Below are 22,412 nucleotides of genomic sequence, written 5' to 3' on the forward strand. Positions count from 1 at the left end.
ATGAGCACTCAGGTTTCTGAAAATACTTTTGTAGCCTTTTCCAGCTTCATGCACCTCTACAATTCTGCTACGGATCTCTGGAAGTTGTTTTGATCAAGGCATAGTGCACATAAACAGATCTTTCTGGAGAAGAGCAGGCTCTGTCAGTAACCTGACTTTGTGTGTTTTTTTGTAGTGCAGGGCACCTCTATAATCCACACTTCCAATCTCATCTCATTGATTGGAACACCTGGCTCCAAATAGCTTTTGCATAAGGCATTACCCCAGAGATTTACATACTTTTTTGAATCTGGACTGATTGTTTAATGGTATACTCAGTATTGGCGAGAAGTATAATTGCTTGTGTGTTATTACTTTAGGTAGATTGTGTTTGTTTATTATTGTGACTTAGATGAAAATCAGACCACATTTTATGAGTAATGCAAAAAACCAGGTAACTGCAAAGGGTTCACAAACTTTTTTTCTTCCAATTATATGTATATGTAAATATTTGAGTATATTGGGTGGGGGTGGAGGTAGAATTACAATACTGTGTGAAGTTGGACAAGACAGGAAAGTGGATCCTGGTATGATCAGCAGTTATTTGAATGTGGAACAGATATGAGACTGTATGGATGTCTATTGGTTCAATTTTGTATGTTCTTATGGACCCAATTTTTATTTTCTTTAATCTGGAAGTTTAAGGGAAGGCCTTACTGAGATGCTTAAAGTGCTAAGTAGTTGATAGGGTTGATAGAGGTATTGTTGACTGATGGGAGAGCTCTAATAGATTCAGAGCAATACAGCACAGATACTGACTCTTCAGCACAATGAGTCCATACCAATCTGGCGTACACCCATCTAGTCCTAGTTTGCTGTATTTGGCCTATATGGTTCTAAGGCCCACGCCTCCATGTACCTATTCAGTACTTCTCAAATATTACTTGCCTCAACTATTTCTGCCAGCTCATTTCCATATGTTCATCACTCTTTGCATGAAACAGTTGTCCATTTGCTGTGTAATTAACCAATTTGATTAGGGAGCTTAAGGTAAATGAACCCTCATTATACAGTAATCATAATTTGATAGAATTCACTCTGCAGTTTGAGAAAGAGCAAGAGAAGATAAAGTTAGATCTATCAGAATTCGTGGGTGAAAAGGGAATTACAGAGGCATGAGAGGGGAGCTGGTCTAAGTTAATTGGAAGGGAACACTAGCAGGATTTATGGCAGAACAGCAATGGCTGGAGCTTCTGGGAGCAATTCAAAATGCCCAAGAGAGGTACATCACAAAGAAGTAGTATTCTGAAGGGTGGATGAGTCAACCGTAGCTGACAAGGAAGTCAAAGACAGCATAGAAACAAAAAAGAGCATATAATAGAGCAAAAATTAGTAGGAAGTTAGAGCATCTTAAAAAAAAAAACCATAAGGAGAGAAATGATGAAATGTGAAGGTAAGCTAGCCAATAATATTAAAGAAGATGCCAAAAGTTTTTTCAGATATATATCAAGTAAAAGAGAAGCAAGAGTGCGTACTGGACTGCTGGAGAGGGAGTATTTGGGGGGGGGCGCTGGGAAATGAAGAAATGGCGGACGAACTTAATAAATATGTTGCACCACTCTTCATTGTGGAAAACACTAGCAGTATGCCAGGAATTCGAGTGTCAGGGGCAGAAGCTTAATGTAGTTGCTATTACTAAGGTGAAGGTGCTTGGGAAGTTGAAAGGTCTGAAGGTAGATAAGTCACCTGGACCAGATGGACTACACCTCAGGGTTCTGAAAGAGGTAGCTGAAGAGATTGTGGAGGTATTAGTAATGATCACTAGATTCTGGAATGGTTCCAGAGAACTGTAAAATTGCAAATGCCACTCCACTCTGTAAGAAAGTAGGGAGGCAGAAGAAAGAAAATTATAGGCCAATTATCCTGGCTTCAGTGTTTACGAAGATGTTATAGTCCATTATTAAGGATGAGGTTTTGGGGTTCTTGGAAGCACAAGATAAAATAGGCCAAAGTCAGCATAGTTTCCTTAAGGGGAAATCTTGCCTGACAAATCTGGTGGAATTCTTTGAGGAAAAACGGGCAGGATAGACAAAGGGGAGTCAGTGCTTCTTTACTTGGATTTTCAGAAGCCCTTTGACAAGGTGCCGCACACAAGGCTGGTTAACAAGATCAGAGTCCATGATATTACAGGAGAGGTACTAGCATGGATAGAAGATTGGCAGGGGGCAAAGAGCTGGAATAAAGGGGGCCTAATCCGGTTGGCTAATGGTAACTGGTGGTGTTCTGCATTGGGACTGCTTCTTTTCACATTATATGTCAATGATTCAGGTGTTGACATTTATGGCTTTGTGTCCAAGTTTATGGATGATACAAAGATGTGTGGAGGGGCAGATAGTGTTGAGGAAACAGGATCTTTGCAGAAAGGCTTAAACAGATTGAGATAATAGGCAAGAATGTGGGCGATGGAATGTAGTGTAGGGAAGTGTAGTCATGCACTTTGGTAAAGGGAATAAAGGTGCAGACTATTTTCTAAATGGGACAAAAATTCAAAAATCAGAGGTGCAAAGGGACTTGGGTGTCCTTGTGCAGGATTCTCTAAAGGTTAAGTTGTAGTATGAGTCGGTTGTAAGAAAGACAAATGCAATGTTGGAATTTTGAGAGGCCTAGCATATAAGAGCAAGGAAGTGATGCTAAGGCTTTATAAAGAGTTGGTCATTCTACACTTGGAGTATTTGGAGCAGTTTTGGGCCCCTTGTCTGAGAAAAGAAATGCTGACATTGGAGAGGGTCCAGAGGAGGTTCATGAGAATGAGGAGTATTTGATGGTTCTGAACCTGTACTTGCTTAGAAGAATGGGGGGTGGGGAATCTCATTCAAACCTATTGAATATTGAAAGGCCTAAATAGATTGGATGTGGAGAGGATGTTTCCTAGAGTGGGTGAGTCCAGGACTTGAGGGCACAGCCTCAGAATGGAGGGATGTCCATTTAAGAACAGATGAGAAGGTATTTTTTTAGCCAGAAGATGGTGAATCTGCGAATTTCATTGCCACAGAAGGCTGTAGAGGCTGTCGCTGAGTATATTTAAAGCAGAGGTTGGCGTTTTCTCGATTATTCTGGGCATCAGAGGTTACAGAGGATGGGGTTGAGAGGGATAATAAATCAGCCATGATGGAATGGTGGAGTAGACTTGATGTGCTGAGTGGCCTAATTTTATTTGTGTCTTGTGGTCTTCTTTCCCTTTCACCAGAGTTCAATACTCCCTGGATTTGGGTTCCCTACCCTGGGGAAAAGACTTCTACCTTCACCTTATTTATGCCTCAATTTTAAACATTTCTATGCAGTTGTCTTTATTTTCCTATGTTCCAAAGGCCTAGTCTGGCTAATCTCTCCCTATAAACTCAGGCATTCTAAGCCCTGGCACCGTCCTCAAATCTTTTGTGAACTTTTTTCCAGTTTAACCATCTTTTGTATAACAGGGTGACCAAAAGTGTAGCTTCATCCACATCTTTAAAGAAACTGCAACATAGTGTCCCAAAACCTAACTACTATATTAAGTGCTCTGACTGATGAAGGCCAGCATGCTAAATGCCTTTTTGTTTTTTTAACCACCCTGTCGCTGTGATGCCACTTTCCCTCCATTCCATTACACTCCTTAAGGCACTATCTCTCATACACCTACCTTGCTTTGACTTTCCAAAATGTATCATGTCACAGTGCACAGACCTAAACCCTGTAGCTAGCCCCTGGAAGAATATCCCCCTAAACAATATTCAAGGAAGTATATCTGTTAGTGAGGGGAATGACCTCATAAGAGCCCTACACTGATTGCCTCTCCTCTAACCTTCCCTGGTGTTGACTAATCCATTTCAAGCCTGTACCTTGGGTGTGACCCACCTCAGTAAATATCTCATCTACAAGGTTCTCGCCCTCCCAGATGGTCCTGGGTACATCCAACTCCAGTTCCAGTCCCTTGACCTGGTCTATCAGGTGATGCAGCTTGGTACACTTCCTACATCTTGCAAGTGGTGCATCCCACTGCTTGAACTACCAAAAACCTGCACTGACTCGGACTGAGGATGACAAGCAAAAATAAAGCCTTACTTGTCCCTTGCCTGTGCTTCTTCATCAAAGCCTTTTGAACCAAGGCCTCAATTCCTTATTCTCATTATTTTTGCTCCAAAAGGCCACCTTGTTTTATTGGATAGAATGCAAATTAACCGTCTACGAAACTTGCCATATTAAAGTTCCTTTCTCATCTCAAGAACCTGGGTCACTTATTCAGCCTCTTGAGCCAAAGCCTTTCCATTCCTACAGTGCCCCACTGTAGCATTGCTTGCTTCAACTTTCTTGGCTGCTGATGATTATTTAACCAATCACCTATTGACTGATTTCTTTTAAAGTCCTTAAAGTGAAACTCACAAGCAAGCACCCACTCCTCATTTAAGCACTGAATCTCACCTTTTCGTAACATTAACACATAATATTAGAGCTTGACTAAACAGGGTGATCTTAGAAACAATGCTATATTAGTGGAAATCCGGAGAACTCTCCTGTTACATAGTGATGAGGTAAGAATAAATGGGGAGGTTGGAGTGGTGAAATGATGATTGTCTATTGAAAAAATCATCTCTTTTTGAGATAGAATCTTGTTAGGTTAAATTAAAAAGTATCTATTCAAATTAGTTTTGAAGAGTGTGATTTAAACTATGATCTAATTTAATCGCAAAATTGGTTGAATGGTCTGCCTTCTGTACTGTAGATGTTGGTACTGGCTGTAAACTTTTGCGAGAAGTTACCTTGCTAGTTCTTGAATTAAATGGTGTATCCTGTGTTAACCCTACAAACTCTGTATTGGTGAGAATGAAATTCAACTTGATTAGCAAGCATTTGACTTTTAGTTTTAACCTTCAGGCTGAGCAGCTGATGGAGGAGTGGAATGAGGACCTGGATGGAATGGAAGGCTTTGTTTTGGAGGGAAAGAAATTTGCACGCCTTCCTGAAGAAGATTTTGGTCATTTTTACACACAGGACTGTTACGTCTTTCTTTGCAGGTAAGCATTTAAAGTAACTGTAATGGTACACCCTTGTATTTATACGAAAAAGAATGGCTGGCAAATGTTTAAATCCAGGGCATAATTATCTGCAGTGAACCATTTGAATTCTGTTGTACCTTGCTCACTTTTTGCTTGAGCTTATTTCACAAATCTTGTTTTCAATTGTTTGGAAACAACTATTCCATGATGAGCTTCTCAGATCTGTGTATCTTGCTGATAAGCCCTCACTGCACTACATCGCCAATTATACACATAGTAGGTATGTTCTCAGTGGTCTTTTTGAAACTTGCTTGAATCAGGTATTGGGTTCCAGTGGAGTATGATGATGAACAAAAGGACAAAGAGAAGATGGAAGAAGATGCAGACGATGAAGAAAAGCAGCAGGAGGAAGATTTTCAGTGTGTGGTGTACTTTTGGCAGGGCAGAGAGGCTTCCAACATGGGATGGCTAACTTTCACCTTCAGCCTGCAAAAGAAATTTGAAAGCCTTTTCCCTGGCAAGCTAGAGGTAAGCACTTGGTATCAACATTACAAAAGTATTTCATCAGTCGGCCAAGATGTAAAATGTAAAATTTGTGTTTACTCATTATGGGATTCCTTCTTTAAAGATTCTGACGTTTAGGCAACAGTGTTAGGACTGTGCTAATGCCATGCAGGATTTGAGAAACACTGTCAAGGCCAACATGTATTCCCATGGTAAGTGGTTAGTAAAGGTGGCAGTGAGCTGTCTTCATATCCACTCATCCTGTGGTAGAAATGCTGTCACAGTGATACTAGGATGTGTTTTGGGATTTGCCCAATGAGTATGAAAAGTACATGATTGTGTCATATATGGATGAGATCATCACAATGATTGTACTCCCATGTACTTGGTCTTTCTCTTTTTAGCAATTAGAAATCTCATCAGTATCACCTTTGTGTGGAAGCTCTAATCTTCCATCCTTTATTCCCCCAGTAATTTGGGTTATGTCATGACTGCAGAGAATGGCTGTTCTACTCCTCAGAACTGTAGATGCATCTACATTATAATTAATATGGTTTCATTGTTTATAAAAAAGCTTTAAGAATAAGCCAGGGAATTGTAGGCCAGAGAGCCTAACATCAGTAGTGGAAAAGTTATTGGAAGATACTCTATCATATAACAATGGATATATAAGCAGTTAGATAGACAGGGACTGATTAGGGATAGCTAACATGGCTTTGTGCGTAGAAGGTCTAACCAATCTCAGAGCTTTTCAAGGAAGTTACCAAAAAAGTTGATAGAGCCAAGGCAGTGGATGTTGTCTATTTGGACTTTAGCAAGGCCTTTGCCAGAGAGTGGTAGTAGATGGTTGCCTCTCTGACTGGAGGCCTGTGACTAGTGGTGTGCCAGAGGGATCGGTGCTGGGTCCGTTGTTGTTTGTCATCTATATCAACAGTCTGGATGATAATGTGGTAAACTGGATCAACAAATTTGCAGATAACACCAAGGTCTAGTGTGTAGTGGACAGTGAGGAAGACTATCAAAGCTTGCAGTGGGATCTGGACCAGCTGGAAAATGAGCTGAAAAATAGCAGATGGTATTTAATACAGACAAGTGTGAAGTAATGCACTTTGGGAGGACAAACCGGGGTAGGATTTACATGATCGGTGGTAGGGCACTGAGGAGTGTGGTAGAAGAGAGGGATCTGGGAATATAGATCCATAATTGCTTGAAAGTGGTATTACAGGTAGATAAGCTTGTAAAGAGAGCTTTTAGCACATTGTCCTTCATAAAAAAAAAAGTACTGATTACAGGAGTTGGGATGTTATGTTGAAGTTGTACAAGATGGTGGTTAAGCCTAATTTGGAGCATTGTGTCCAATTTTGGTCACTGACCTACAGGAAAGATGTCAGTAAGATTGGGAAAGTGCAGGGGAAATTTACAAGAATGTTGCCAGGACCTGAGGTATAAGGAAAGGTTGAATGGGTTTGGATGTTATTCCCCAGAGCAGGGGTTCCCAACCATTTTTCTGCCAATGAGCTTTGCCGCTAACCAAGGGATCTGTGGACCCTAGGTTGTGAACCCTGACCTAAAGCATAGGAGCATAAGGGGAGATTTGATAGAGGTATTCAAAATTATGAAGAATATGGATAGTCTTTTTCCAGTGAGGTTGGGTGAGACTAGAATTGGAGATCATGGGTTAAGGGTGAAAGGTGCAATGTTTAAGGGGAACATGAGGGGGAATTTCTTCACTCAGAGCATGGTGAGAGTGTGGAACGAGCTGCTAGGGCAAGTGATGGGTGCCAGTTCGATTTCAACATTTCAGAGAAATTTGCATTGCTACATGGATGGGAGGTGTATGGAGGGACTAGGCTGTTTAAAGAGTTCAGCACAGAATAGATGGGCTGAAGAGCAAGTTTCTGTGCTGTTGTGATTTATGACTCCAATACGCTTGTTGGTACTGGAAGTAGTGAAGCTAAACTGCTTATTTTGCATGGAGGTTGTTAAATCTCTTGAGTTTTGTAGTAGTAGTTTGCCATTGTGTATTCCATCCTGTTCCCTACTAATGCCCGGACTTTGGTTGAGAGAATCTGAGGAGATAGCAAGTGTGATGTTTCCTAAAGTATATAACCTGATTCAGTAGCTATAGCATTTGTGTTTTGCCAAGTTGATTGTATGGTAAATGATGATTCAGAGATGTTGATGTTGGAGGCTCTGTGGTGATAGTGCCTTGAATTCATGGAAGGTATTTTAATCGTCAGAGATAGTGATTAATACTGAATGTAATAACCACTACCAGCCAGAGCCTGAGTCTTGCTGGATACAAGTAGGAGCTGCTTGCTTATGGAAAGAATCTTGATTGAAACACGACACTGTGATACTAGTTAGTTACAGAACTGGGAGTGGAAAGCTTGAGCCTAGACTGCTGCTCTGAGGAATTCATGGTGTCATACGGCTGAGATTTAAATGTCAACAGCTACTGCTGGTGCTATGGTGTTCGTTTCCCTTTGATCCCTATAAATGTTAACAGTACTGCTGTTCATTGATTGTTCTGCATTCCTTGGCCAGTGTACTGTAGCAGTCTCTACATGGTCATGCAGAGTGAATGTGAATGAAGTGCTACTTTAACAGAGTGCTAATGTGGGAATTAGTTACTTCTGGTTTATTGACTGCATTTGCCAGGTTCATTTTGCTCCTCTTTTTAAAATGATAATCTCCTGGATAATCTCTGAGATGGAAGGTTTTTATTTTGGAAAATTAGAGCTTCCACATTTCTATCCTTCATTCCCTCAGTAACTTGGGTTACATCACTACTGGGGAGGATGACTGTTCTACTTTTGAGAACTGTTAATCACTAATTAGTGATCAACAATTAACTAATTCCTCTTAGCTATTTTTATCCAGTACACTGACAGCATTTTGAGATATGGCAGATGTGAAGTTCCCAGGGAGCATGCAGAAAGGGTTTACCAGGATGTTACCAATGTTGAGTGGGCACGTGGCCAAGTGGTTAAGGCATTGGACTAGCGACCTGAAGGTCGTGAGTTCGAGCCCCAGCTGAGGGAACGTGTTGTGTCCTTGAGCAAGGCACTTAATCACACATTGCTCTGCGAGGACACTGGCGCCAAGCTGTATGAGTCCTAATGCCCTTCCCTTGGACAACATTGGTGTCGTGGAGAGGGGAGACTTGCAGCATGGGCAACTGCTGGTCTTCCATACAAACTTGCCCAGGCCTGCGCCCTGGAGACGTATTTTATAGGACACGTGAGAAAGAATGGAGCAATGGGACTGACGGGGTTGCATCACTTAGGATCCAGCACTGACTCAATGAGATGAATGAGCCCAACCTTTGTTGTAACAATATAGTGATTCAGTTAGTATCTCCTTTTTTAAAAAGAGTACCAGAATTCTCTCTGTACATGTAGCCAAATATTGTGATTCCTATTGTATCTTCAGCACTGGTAGAAAGAGAACAAAATCCTGCAGATGGATTTTGGGGAGGGAGGAAAGAGATTGAAAACCAGAACCCCTCAAAGTACTATCAGTGAATTACTGTGAATAAGAGGAGTGAGGTTTGATGATTGCGACTGAAGAGATGGTGCAGAAAGGAAGGTTTTATATCCCTACAGCATTGGGACAGGTTCCTGTACAGGCTGCATCAGTTGCATCTCAATAAAACATGACCAATATTCCAGCTGGGCTATTTGTTGGTACTACGAAAGCAGGGTGACACGAATTTGACAGGGCAATGGGAATAAGGATGTAAAATTAGATAAAGTTTACACAAAGGATTTGTCTTTTTTGTGTGTTAGGTGGTACGGATGACCCAACAGCAGGAAAACCTTAAGTTTCTATCTCACTTCAAAAGGAAATTCATTATTCACAAAGGAAAAAGGAAAGCTCCAGAGAATGGACTGCAGCCCAGCCTCTACCATGTTCGGACCAATGGTAGTGCCCTCTGCTCCAGGTTTGACTTTACAGTTTTGTCTTCAATGTGCGTTGTTCTTTTTCCTTCTTCCCTTTTTGCCAATGGACACCAATTTCCTGGGTCATCTCATTACTTTGAGGATACGGTTGTCACTGTAGAGAATGGTTTTCATTGATAGCCATCTTCTTCAAGGACTCTTGTTCTCAATATTTATTTCTTATTTATTTATTATTATTTTTATCTTTCTTGTATTTGCATAATTTGAGCATATTGGTTATTTATCCGCCCTGTTGGGTGTGGTCTTTCATTGATTTTAGCGTGTTTCTTGTGTTTACTGTGAGTGATTCTCAGGGTTGTATGTGGTGACATACATGTACTTTTATCTTAAATTTACTTTGAAATCTGAACTTTGCACTAACCTTACTTCCCCTGAATGTATGTCATAAACTATATCTTTGCACTATTTGCATAAAGATTTATTCTGGATTCCCCTTTTGGTTTGCTTGTAAATTTCTTGTAATAATGTCCTTTTGGTTCTGATGCACCTTCTCTGATTTAAATGTTAATGCCCAGAGATGGGTAGAAGGTATGAAGTTCACATTTTAATGAATGTTTGTTGTTTCCAGGTGTATTCAGATCAGCACAGATTCTAGTATGTTAAACTCAGAGTTTTGTTACATCCTGAAGGTAATTTATGAGCAATTTATCTTAAATTGAAGTAATACTCTCACCCTATGCCCTGTGTATAATCAGGCACTGTACAAGTTTCTAGGCCTGTTGAATAAAATTTTACTGGAAGATGGGATATTAACCTTAAGGGGCAGTATTATTGTATTGGTGTTGGTCAGACAGCTGGAATGTGTACAATCTCTGGATTGCTGCCTGTGCTACACACCGGTGAGAATAAGAATAGGATTATTTAGCAGGTGAACGTGTAGCTGAGGAATTAGAGCAAGGTTTCAAATTTCTGGATCATTGGGATCTCTTCTAGGGAAGGCATGACCTGTACGAAACGGACAGGCTACACCTGAACCTAAGGGGGACAAATGTCCTTGTGGGCTGGTTTGCTAGAGCTATTGGGGAGGGTTTAAACTAATTTGGCAGGGGGGCTGTTTGTTTACAGGCAGAGATGGTGTGTAGTGAGACTGTCAGGAAGGACAGGCGGATGATAGGGCAGAATTACAGTCAGTGGGATGAGTTGCATTGTAAAAGGGGGACAAAATTGAAAAGGATGACAAATACAGGACTGAAGGTGTTAAATTTTAATGCACACAGTATACAGAATAAGGTAGATCATCTTGCAACACAGTTAGAGATGGGCAGATATGATGTTGTGGGCATCACTGAGTCATGGCTGAAAGAAGATTATAGTTGGGAGCTTAACATCCAAGGATATGAATTGTATCAAAAGGACAGGCAGATGAGGTGGCATGGCTCTGTTGGTTTAAAACAAAAATCAAATCACATCCTTAGAAAGAAGTGACATAGGATTGGAAGATGTAAAATCCTGTGGGTAGAGTTAAGAATTGCAAGGGTCCTGATGGGAGTGATATACAGGCCTCCAAACAGTAACCAGGATATGGGCTACAAATTACAACAGAAGGTAGAAAAGACTTGTGGGGGATTTCAACATATAGTTAGTTTGGGGAAAATCAGGTTGGTGTTGGATCCCAAGAGAGAACTTGTAAAATGTCTATGACAGGGGTAGGCAACCTTAAGCACAAATGAGCATGCATTATTTATTTATTTGAGGTAAAACATAACTAGATTTATTTAAATGGATAATTCCCATATTTCAAGTTTTTTATGGCATTTATCTGGCCCACTGTCTGCTCATTAATATGCGATCCGGCCCACAGAGGCAGAAAGATTGCTGACCCCCTGGTCTATGAGATGGCTTTTTAGAGCAGCTTATGGTTGAGCCCACTAAGGGATCAGCTGTTCTGGATTGGTTGTTTAATGAACTAGATTCGATTAGGGAGCTTAAGATGAAGGAAGCCTGAGGAGGCAGTGAACATAATATAGTATTCACCTTGCAATTTGAGAGGAAGAAGCTAGTTACATGTATCAGTATGACAACGGAGTAAAGGGAATTAGAGGCATGAAAGAGTGGCTGGCACAAGTTGATTGGAAGGGGACACTAGCAGAGTTGATTGCAGAGCAGTAATGGCTGAACTTCTGGGACCAACTTGGAAGGTGCAGTATAGATACATGCTAAAGAAGAGGGAGTATTCCAAAGGGTGGATGATACAACTGTGACTGACAAGGGAAGTCAAAGCCAACATAAAAGCAAAAGAGAGAGCATATAATAAAACAAAAATTAATAGGAAGTCAGAGGATTGGGAAACTTTTAAAAGCCAACAGAATGCAATTTTAAAAAAAGCCATGGGGGTTGGAGGGGGAAGCTGGCTAGCTTTTCTCGTATATAAGGTGTAAAAGAAAGTCAAGAGTAGACTTCTGGAAAATGATGTTGGACTGGTAGTAATAGGGGACAAAGAAATGGCAGGCAAACCGAATAAGCAGGAAAGATATTACAGCAAGGATAGAGGATTGGCTGATTGGCAGGAGGCAAAGATTGGGAATTAAGAGAGCCACCTCTGGCTGTTGGGACCAATTATTTTTACATTGCATATTATTTGGATGGTGGAATTGATGGGTTTGCGGCCAACTTTGCAGGCACAACAGTGATAGGTGGAGGAACAGGTGGTGTTGAGGAAGAAGGGTGGCTGCAGAAGGTCTTGGATTAGGAGTGTGAGCAAGAAGTGGTAGATAGAATACGGTGTCAGGAAGTGTATGGTGATGCACTTTGGCAGAAGGAATAAAGGCTTAGACCATTTTCTAAATGGGGAGAAAATTAAAAATCGGAGGTACAAAGAGACTTGGGAGTCTTTGTGTAGGGTTCCCTTAAGGTTAATTGGCAGTTTGAGTTGGTGGTGAGGCAGATTAGCATTCATTTCAAGAGGACTAGAGTATAAAAGCAAGGATGCAATGCTGAGGCTTTATAAGGCACTGGTGAGGCCTCACTGGATTATTGTGAGCAGTTTTGGGCCCTTATGTGCCGACATTGGAGAGGGTTCAGAGGAAGAGGTTCACAAGAATGATTCTGGGAATGAAAAGCTTATCATATGAGGCACGATTGATGGCTCTGGGCCTGTACTCACTAGAATTTTGAAGAATGAGGGGTGGGGGCATCTCTCTGAAACCTATCGAATGGTGAAGATAGAGTGCATGTGGAGAGGGTGTTTCCTATGGTGGGGGAATCTAGGACCGGGGGCACAGCCTCAGAATAGAGGGGTGACCATTTAGAATGGAGTTGAAGAATTTCTTTAGCCAGGTGGTGGTGAATCTGTAGAACTCATTGCTCCAGCCTATTGTGCAGGCCAGATTATTGCATGCATTTAAGGCAGAGGTTGATAGGTTCTTGATTTGTCGGTGTGAAAGATTATGGGGAGGAGGCACGAGAACAGGGTTGAGAGGGAAATGGATCATCCATGATGAAATGGCAGAACAGATTCTTATGGGCCGAATGGCCTAATTCTGCTCCTATGTTGTTTGGTCTTGTGGTAATCCAGGGATGAGTTGCATTTGCTTTCTCAGCTGTCTTTGTTTGTTGTCCATCTTCAGTGCATGCACAAATTGGTCAGAGTGCCTGCTTCTTGCATGTAAATGGTGCTTTCTTTAAATATTCAATATGAGGAATTCATCTATACTATTTGCATACTATCTATGCTAATTCCTCAGGTTCCCTTTGAGAGTATTGATAACCAAGGTATTGTCTATACCTGGGTTGGACGTGCAGCGGACCCAGATGAGGCCAAACTTGCTGAAGATATCATGAATAATATGTTTGATGAGACATATAGCAAACAGGTGAATGCTCCTTCAAAATTATCTTAAATTATACTTCATTTTCTGTTTGTAAAATCACTTTCTATCCTGAGATAGTTAAAGTTGCTTTGAATTGACATGGGAACCAAAGGCCAATTACCTCTTAATCATGTTTAATTTTGCTTCAGTAGAGCTGGTGTGTATAGTGAGCCCATCACCTTGCTAGTCTCATTTTGTTTCAGTGGCTCAGACAGACCTTCCTTTAATGTTCTTCTTGTGACTTCTCTATTCACCAGCTTCCCCTGTAATTTCTCCCTTTTTATTTTGGTACCTTGGAGAAAGGATATCGTTGTCAGTGATAAGCCACCTGAATGAGGTCTATCTGATTAAAAACAAAGTGCAGAGTTAATTCCGCGTATGTTTTAGAACTACATTGTATAATTGTGATCCACTGAACGTGAAATAAATTGGGTAATATGAAGGAGGTGGATGCAGATGACAATGCCCATTACACAATTTCTTGATCTTCTGAGCCTTTTTTTTAAAAATTCTGTTGCTACCAGTAGGTGTATAAAATTTTGTCATTAGTAAGAACTGAGCAAGTTAAACTCCACAGCTCCTCCTTGACCCACCAAGCTCCTCCAGTTTTTGTTTTTGCTTTAGATTCCAATTTGCTTTATTTTAGGTAATCAATGAAGGTGAGGAGCCTGAGAATTTCTTCTGGGTTGGAATAGGTGGAGAGAAGCAATACGATGAAGATGCAGAGTACATGAAGCACTCTAGGCTTTTTAGGTAAGTGAGCAGAGATCTTATTGCTGGGGGGAGGGACTATGTGTACCATAAGAGTTCTGAGCTACCCCATGATACAACCTGTAAGCACTATGTGGTTATACAAGAAATTGGCTACAAGCTTCAGTCTTTGTCATGTTAGCTTGCCCCTGGTCATGATGCGAGGAGTTTTACATTTAATTTGTGGTCATGATCTAGAGTTTAATCTCTGAAAGGTGATGCATTAGCTGCTCTGAAAAGAGAAGTGGATTATTGGAAGAAAACTAACAGGACTACAGCTAAAGTGCTGTGCAGTGGGACTGCACAAGACTAACTTAAGCACCATGGCCTCTACCTGATGTTGCTTGAGTTCTGGAAAAGTGGTGGGATAACCACTGAATGTGACATTTTACACTGTTCTTCCTTTAAGGTGCTCCAATGAGAAAGGTTATTTCTGTGTGTCGGAAAAGTGTTCGGATTTCTGTCAGGATGACCTTGCAGATGATGATATCATGTTACTTGACAATGGAAAAGAGGTTGGTACTGAGTGAATGAGAAAGAGGAACCAAGCTAAAATTTAAACATGATGAATTTATTTTGGTGATGCACTGAGTTAAATGAGTCACCTTTATAGGGTACACTTGTTTTTGGAAATAATCTCTATAAATATATATAAAGTGATAGTTCCTTAATCACAGATGCAGTTGTCAGCACACAACTGCCAAATGCAAACTGGATGAATCTTAGCAATGTGTTGTATATAAACATTGAAAATGCTCTTACATCTTAATTTATCTGTACTGCACTTTCGCTGTTGCACTTTATTCTGCATTGTTATTGTTTTACCTGGTTCCATCGCAATCACTGTAATGATTTGAGCTCTTTGTATCAGGATACACTGAAACCTTGTCTTGGATTTGACAATAATAAACCAATTCCAAAAAGGCTATGCAAATGGACTTAATAGAGCTGGTCTTTTGATCCCTGTATTGTTGCAAGGTAGCAATGTGTGGAATTGTTATATTGGCCTACAATGCATTTGGGTAATGGAATTGCAGGTAAGAATATCTGAAGAAGGGTCTTAACCCAAAACTTCAACTTCTTACTCTTTTCCATAGATGTAGCTGACCTGCTGAGTTCTTCCAGTATTTGTGTGTGTTGCTGAGATCATCTGTGATTAATAGTACCATTGTTGCACAGAGAACACAAGGCAAAATTGGAATTACGGCTGGAATCACATTGTAGATGCCCTGTAGGACACCACAGTACTATTGCTAGAATAGAAAATACTAGGAAAAGGGTAAAGTTTAGAATTTTTTTTCTTCTGACTTTTCAGGTTTACATGTGGGTAGGAACACAGACCAGTCAAGTGGAGATCAAACTAAGTCTCAAGGCTTGCCAAGTAAGTGAAAGGTTTACAAACAGTGATAAAGACACTCTGGTCAATTCCATTGAAAGAAATGCAAAACCACAAGATCTACACCTAACTCAAAGAGGGTGTAAAATCTACCAGTTACAGTCTCCCTACTTCATCTGGATAATTGAAACCGGTTTCTTTCTGGGAAGTTACATCACCTCAAACAGAAATCGATCCAGCTTTGCCTTGAAGATTTAAGCCATTCAAGAAACCCACTGTTTTCATGGAATTAAATCATCTCCGGCCACTGCATCTATATCTGATGCAGCAGAACAAATTGTAAATCAGAGCAAAATTTTGTATTTCTTTCCTTGAACTCTTTGACTACCTGTCAACTTATATTTTTTAGTCCACATTGATAAACAAAATGCTTGTTTCCAAGCATTATTATTAAAATTAATTGCTCAAGTTATAGTCGGGCTCTGATACGATTTCTATCTCCAGATTTAAACTGTTGAACATTTCCATATTTGTTAATTCATATTTTGTAATTTTTTTTTTGTAAACCTTTATCAGCCATGTAACAAAGCTATTTCTCTTTATAGGTTTATATCCAACACTTGAGAGCCAAAGACAGCGAACATCCACGTAAATTACGGCTAGTCCGGAAAGGGAATGAACCCCATAACTTTACACGCTGCTTTCATGCTTGGAGTATCTTCAAAAAACCACCTGCTTAAAGCACTTGCCCTGGAATGGGCCATTTTTTTTGACCATTCCGTTACACAGAAATAGGATGAGTAGTGAGGGAGTCTGCCCTCACAAGGATGTTTTTTAAAGCAAAATTTTGCTCTGCTCAAAGTGTTTTTTTTTCATTCAGCTGCCTGGAACTGCACTGAAGACTTGATCAGCCTGCTGTTAGTCTATAACTGGGATAGTATATAGTTATGTTCTTTGGGTGAAGAAAGGATGTTACTGCTGGATCAGGAATAGAATTGGGGTGTATCCTAATTTAAAACTTTCTACACTAATGCACAGCCTGATTCATGCTGTGTGATCGAACGTGGTGCTCAGTGTGAAACCAATATTCCTCCCTCTGTCAGTTTCAAGAATGTTACTGTGCCAGGTCTGCACTTCAGAAATCATAATTATATAAAAAGGGTGATGCTATCAGTTGAAATGGTTTGAATGTGCTGATAAATTTAACTAGAGCCATTGTGAAAATCAGTTCCATAATCCCTGTTGGCCAAAACCTTAAATGATGCTTTGGGAGGAAAGTCAGTGCCAAAATAAAGCATTATTTAATTTCAAATGTCTGGTGGTCTATAACTTCGAGAAAAGTAATAAAAATTTGATTATTGTACAATTTGCATTAGCCAAAGCATACAAGAACCACCAGTGTTACATTTTTTTTATTATATGGTTACAAAGCTAAGGAATTCCATTGTGATCTTGAATAGTTATAGTTGGGCATTTAGAATTATTTTACCCTGAAAATGGGTGATCACAAACTAGCCTTGGTGTGATGTCAAAGCAATTTTATTAAGACATTTTTGACATGTAATAAGTTATTTAATTTGTGAAAATAAACAAAGTGCTAGCATATAGTTTCTGAAGGAATAATATTGTTCTTACTCAAGTGCTATATGTAATAATTATAGATCATAGAAAGCTACAGCACATTACAGGCCCTTCAGCCCACAATGTCATGCTGACACTGTAACCTACTCTAGAAACTGTCTAGAATTTCCCTACTGCATAGCCCTCTATTTCTAAGCTCCATGTGCTTATCTAAGAGTCTCTTAAAAGACCCGATTGTATCTGACTCCGCCACAGTCACTGGCAGTGCATACCCACCACTCTGGGAAAAACTTATCTCTGACATCCCCTTGATACCGATTTCAAGCACCTTAAAACTATGCCCCCTCATGTTAGCCATTTCAGCCCTGGGAAAAAGCCTCTGGCTATCCACACGCTCAATGCCTCTCATCCTCTGTCACTCCAAGGAGAAAAAGGCCAAGTTCATTCAACCCTACTCTCATAAAGCACACTCTTGAATCCATACTTACTCTCACCTAGTCCCACTGACCTGCACTCAGCCCATAACCCTCCATTCCTTGCCTGTCCTTAAAGCTGTCCAATTTACCTTTAAATGACAACATCGAACCTGCCTCAACCACTTCTGCTGTAAGCTCGTTCCACACAGCTACCACTCTGAGTAAGGTTCCCCCTCATGTTACCCCTAAACTTTTGCCCTTCACCCCTCAACTTATGTCTTGTTTGAATCTCCCCCAATCTCAATGGAAAAAGCCGATCCACGTCAACTCTATCTATCCCCCTCATAATTTTAAACACCTCTATCAAGTTTCCTCCCTCAACCTTCTACGTTCCAGAGAATAAAGACCCAACTTGTTCAATCTTTCTCTGTAACTTAGGTGATGAAACCTAGGTAACAGTCTAGTAAATCTTCTCTGTACTCTCTCTATTTTGTTGACATCTTTCCTATAATTCAGTGGCCAAGCAACATGCTTTTAAATCTCCTCTTCACTGTATAGTACTGTATCTACATCCTTCCTGGAGTGAGGTGACCAGAACAGAACACAGTACTCCAAGTGGGTCTAACTAAGGTCTTATGTTGCTGTAACATTACCTCACGGCTCCTGAACTCAACCCCACAGTTGATGAAAGCCAACACACCATACATCTTCCTAACAACAGTCAACCTGTGCAGCAATTTTAAGTGTCCTATGGACATGGACCCCAAGATCTTGCTGATCCTCCACACTGCCAAGTCTTACCATTAATATTATATTTGGTCTTCAAATTTGACCTACTGAAATGAACCACTTCACACTTGTCTGGGTTGAACTCCATCTGCCATTTCTTAGCCCAATTCTGCATCCTATCACTGTCAACCTGTAACCTCTGATAACCCTCCAGACTATCCAGAACTTGTTTATATACAAAAAAAACTGCAGTAAAAGCAAAGTCCTTGGATCATACTGCTCAAGGCCAGTAAGGTAGGAAAATAATTCTAGGCAATATAAATCACTGACAACCTTAAAATTAGTAGGGAACAAATATGGTTGCAGCAGGAAAATAAGGTGTGCCATGATAGAAAGGTATCAGAGCCTTCATTAGTTGTAGCTTTCACCTCCAGTCTCAGGTAACACACACATGTTGAGTCTCTACTATTGTAATTCAAGGATCAACCTGACTGCAGGCACAGAGAAGACAACGTGATCTGACTAATAAAACCTATAATCAAGGTAATCGATTTTACAACATTGCCATTCACTGATAAATGAATATTTTTGGGAATGAGCCACAAGATTTGCAAAGTTTGAAGTGAAAAGCTCGCCAAACTCCTTTTAGGTCAACGGGAGAGGGGATTGCTGAGAACCTTCAGTATGCTTTCCATATCAATCAGTGAGGAGGAAAGATACACATTGTACCAAAAGAACAGGCAAGTAGGCAGAGGATGGAGTGCCTCTGTTTTAAAAAAATGAAATCAATTCTTTAGAAAGAGGTGACATAGGAACAGAAGATGTAGAATCCTTGTGGCTGGAGTTAAGAAACAGCAAGGGTAAAAAGATCCTGATGGGAGTTTTGTACAGGCCTCTGTTCAGCCAGGATATGGGCTACAAATTACAATGGGAGATAGAAAAGGCATGTAACAAGGGCAAGTCATGATAGTCGGGGGGGGGGCGGGGTGAGGTGGATTTCAACATACAGCTAGATTGGGAAAATCGGCTTGGTGCTGGCTCCTATGAGAGAGAATATGTAGAATGCCCAGGGCTTTTTAGAGCAACAAGGGAAACAACAATTCTGGATTGGGAGTTATGTAATGACCCAGACTTAACTAGGGAACTTAAGTTGAAGGAACTCTTAGGAGACAATGATCATAATGATAATTCACCCTTCCACGAGAAGCAGCAGCTAAAATCCGATGTATCAATATTACAGTGGAGTAAAGAAAATTAAAGAGGCAAGAGAGAAGAGCTGGCCAAAGCTGAGTGGAAAGGGACACTAGTAGAGATGTCAGAACTGCAATGATTGGTGTTTCTGGGGAAAATTAGGAAGGCATAGGGAAGATACATCCCAAAGATGAAGTAGTATTTTAAAGGTAGGATGAGGCAACTGAGGCTGATAAAAGTCAGACAGTATATAATAAAGCAAAAAAAGTCAGTGTATGTTGTTTATTGGGTTTTCAGAAAGTCTCCCAACAAGGTGCCAGGAGGCTGCTTAACAAGAGCCCATGATATTGCAGGAAAGGTAACGCATGGATAGAAGATTAGATTATTGGCAGGCAACAAGGAGTGGAAATAAAGGGTGCATTTTTTTGGTTAGCTCCTGGTGACTAGTGGTGTGCCACAGAGACTGGTATTGGGACCACTTTTCACATTGCACGTCAAATGATTTGGATGAAGGAATTGATGACATATGACCAACTTTGTGGACGATACAAAGATAGGCTGAGGGACAGGTGGTATTGAGGAAGCAGGGTGTCTGCAGAAGATTTTTCTCAGAGATCAGAAGCGAGAGGTGATTCACAGGTAAGTGTGCATTTAAAAACAATGCTTCACAAAGTTTTAGCATTGATACAGCAGCCAATCAGAGGTGGGGATTCATTAGCAAGGGCAATTAAAAAAGGCAGGGGCTAGGAGGTTGCTGTTATTGAAGTGGACAGTGTTAAAGAGTGGGGATTTGAGGCTTCAGCAAGAAGAGGCTTGAATGAGAAAAGGCAAAAAGCTATAGTTTATTTATTGATTTCTTCTTTATACAGTGGCATGCAAAAGTTTGGGCACCCCGGTCAAAATTTCTGTTACTGTGAATAGCTAAGCGAGTAAAAGATGACCTGATTTCCAAAAGGCATAAAGTTAAAGATGACCCATTTCTTTAAGCAAGATTACTTTATTTCCATCTTTCACAGTTTCAAAATAACAAAAAAGGAAAAGGGCCGGGAGCAAAAGTTTGGGCGCCCTGCATGGTCAGTACTTGGTAACACCCCCTTTGGCAAGTATCACAGCTTGTAAACGCTTTCTGTGGCCAGCTAAGAGTCTTTCAATTCTCATTTGGGGGATTTTCGCCCATTCTTCCTTGCAAAAGGCTTCTAGTTCTGTGAGATTCTTGAGCCATCTTGCATGCACTGCTCTTTTGAGGTCTATCCACGGATATTCGATGTTTAGATTGGGGGACTGTGAGGGCCATGGCAAAACCTTCAGCTTATGCCTCTTAAGGTAGTCCACTGTGGATTTTGAGGTGTGTTTAGGATCATTATCCTGTTGTAGAAGCCATCCTCTTTTCATCTTCAGCTTGTTTTTTCCCCCAGACGGTGTGATGTTTGCTTCATGACTTTGCTAGTATTTAATTGAATTCATTCTTCCCTGTACCAGTGAAATGTTCCCCATACCACTGGCTGCAACACAAGCCCAAAGCATGATCGATCCACCCCCATGCTTAACAGTTGGAGAGGGGTTCTTTTCAAGAAACTCTGCACCTTTTTTTTCCTCCATACCTTTGCTTATTGCGGCCAAAAAGTTCTATTTTAACTTCTTCAGTCCACAGGACTTTACCAAAATGCATCAGGCTTGTTTAGATGTTCCTTTGCAAACTTCTGACACAAAATTTTGTGGTGAAGACACAGGAAAGGTTTTCTTCCAATGACTGTTCCATGAAGGTCATATTTGTGCAGGTGTCACTAAATCTTCCAGAGTCTGCTAAATCTTCCTGAAGGTCTTTTAGGCACCGAGTCTGGCTCTTTGGCTCAGAAGTTAGGCAGGAAGGAGAAAAAGAGGCGAGGCCTAGTGATAGGGGATTCATTAGGGGTACAGACAAAAGGTTCTGTGGATAAGAACAATATTCCTGGATCGTATGCTGCCTTCCAGGTACCAGGGACCGTGATATCTGGGACCGAATTCTCAGCATTCTTAGGTGTGAGAGTGAGCAGCTAAAGGTCGTGGCCCACGTAGGTACCAATGGCCACAACAGAGGCCACGAAGTGAATTCAGGGAATTGGGTATTAAGTTAAAGGACAGGACCTCCAGGGTTGCAATCTCAGGATTGCTACCTGTGCCATGTGCAAGTGAGGCCAGAAATAGGAAGATCAGTTTATCACGTGGCTAAAGAGTTGGTGTAGGAGAGAGGGCTTCAGATTTTTGGATCATTGGGCTCTCTTCCAAAGAAGGTGGGACCTATCCTGAAGAGATGGTTTTTAGTTAAACTAATATCGCAGCGGGGAGATTTGCTAGTATGGCACGGGGGAGGGGGGGGCGGGATAGTTAAAAATTGAGTTGCAGGGGGAGTGGGAACCAAAGCTCCAGAACAGATGGTGGAGAGGTTGTGGACGCAGATGTTGCCAAGACCTCAAAGTCAGAAATCAAAAGGTTGAGCAGGGTGCGACTAATGCAATGAGTTGTGTATATTTCAAGACAAGCAGTATTGTGGGAAAGGCCGATCAACACATGGAATTACGATATTGTAACCCTTAGTAAGAATTGCTTACAGGAGGGACACGAATGACAGCTCAACATTCTGGGGTACAATTGTTTTAGACACGACAGCGCGGGAGGGATGAGTGACGTTACTAGTCAGTGAAATGTTCACAGGAGTGCTCAATCAGGATAGACTGAGACCTCAAGAGTAAAACTCAAATAAGAAAGGTATGACTATGTCAATTGAGCTATATATAGACCCCCCCCCCCACAAGGAAAAAAGTCTGCTGGATTTAGAGGAACAAATTACTAGCGAGATTGTGGACAAGAAATACAAGGTTGAGATAGTAGGTGATTTTAACTTTCTATAGTGACTGTAACACCAATACTATAAAGGACTAGATAGGATAGTTTGTCAAATGGGTTCAGGAAAATTCCCTTCATCAGTACATTGAAGATCTAATGAGAGTGTGTGCAATACCCGATCTATTAGGGAATGAGGCAGGTGACGTTTGTGCAGGAGAACATTTTGCATCTCATGATCATAATGCCATTAGTTTCAAAGTAAATATGGGAGACAGAATCTCAACCCATGGACCAGA

General features: G+C 40.8%; 1 protein-coding gene across 1 annotated transcript in view; it reads left to right on the plus strand.

Moving 5' to 3' along the window:
* The window catches only part of flii (FLII actin remodeling protein), a 61,072-nt gene extending 44,384 nt beyond the window's left edge, over positions 1-16,688 (plus strand). Inside the window, exons 22-30 of the mRNA XM_072268534.1 lie at positions 4,891-5,030; positions 5,333-5,540; positions 9,308-9,462; positions 10,050-10,110; positions 13,165-13,293; positions 13,937-14,043; positions 14,450-14,555; positions 15,356-15,421; positions 15,982-16,688. Of these exons, the coding sequence (XP_072124635.1) occupies positions 4,891-5,030; positions 5,333-5,540; positions 9,308-9,462; positions 10,050-10,110; positions 13,165-13,293; positions 13,937-14,043; positions 14,450-14,555; positions 15,356-15,421; positions 15,982-16,116 (1,107 nt within the window). The 3' untranslated portion in view covers positions 16,117-16,688. The remainder of the gene's footprint in view (positions 1-4,890; positions 5,031-5,332; positions 5,541-9,307; positions 9,463-10,049; positions 10,111-13,164; positions 13,294-13,936; positions 14,044-14,449; positions 14,556-15,355; positions 15,422-15,981) is intronic.
* Positions 16,689-22,412: the final 5,724 nt, after the last annotated feature.

Source organism: Mobula birostris, chromosome 9, assembly GCF_030028105.1.
Source record: "Mobula birostris isolate sMobBir1 chromosome 9, sMobBir1.hap1, whole genome shotgun sequence".
NCBI lineage: Eukaryota > Metazoa > Chordata > Chondrichthyes > Myliobatiformes > Myliobatidae > Mobula > Mobula birostris.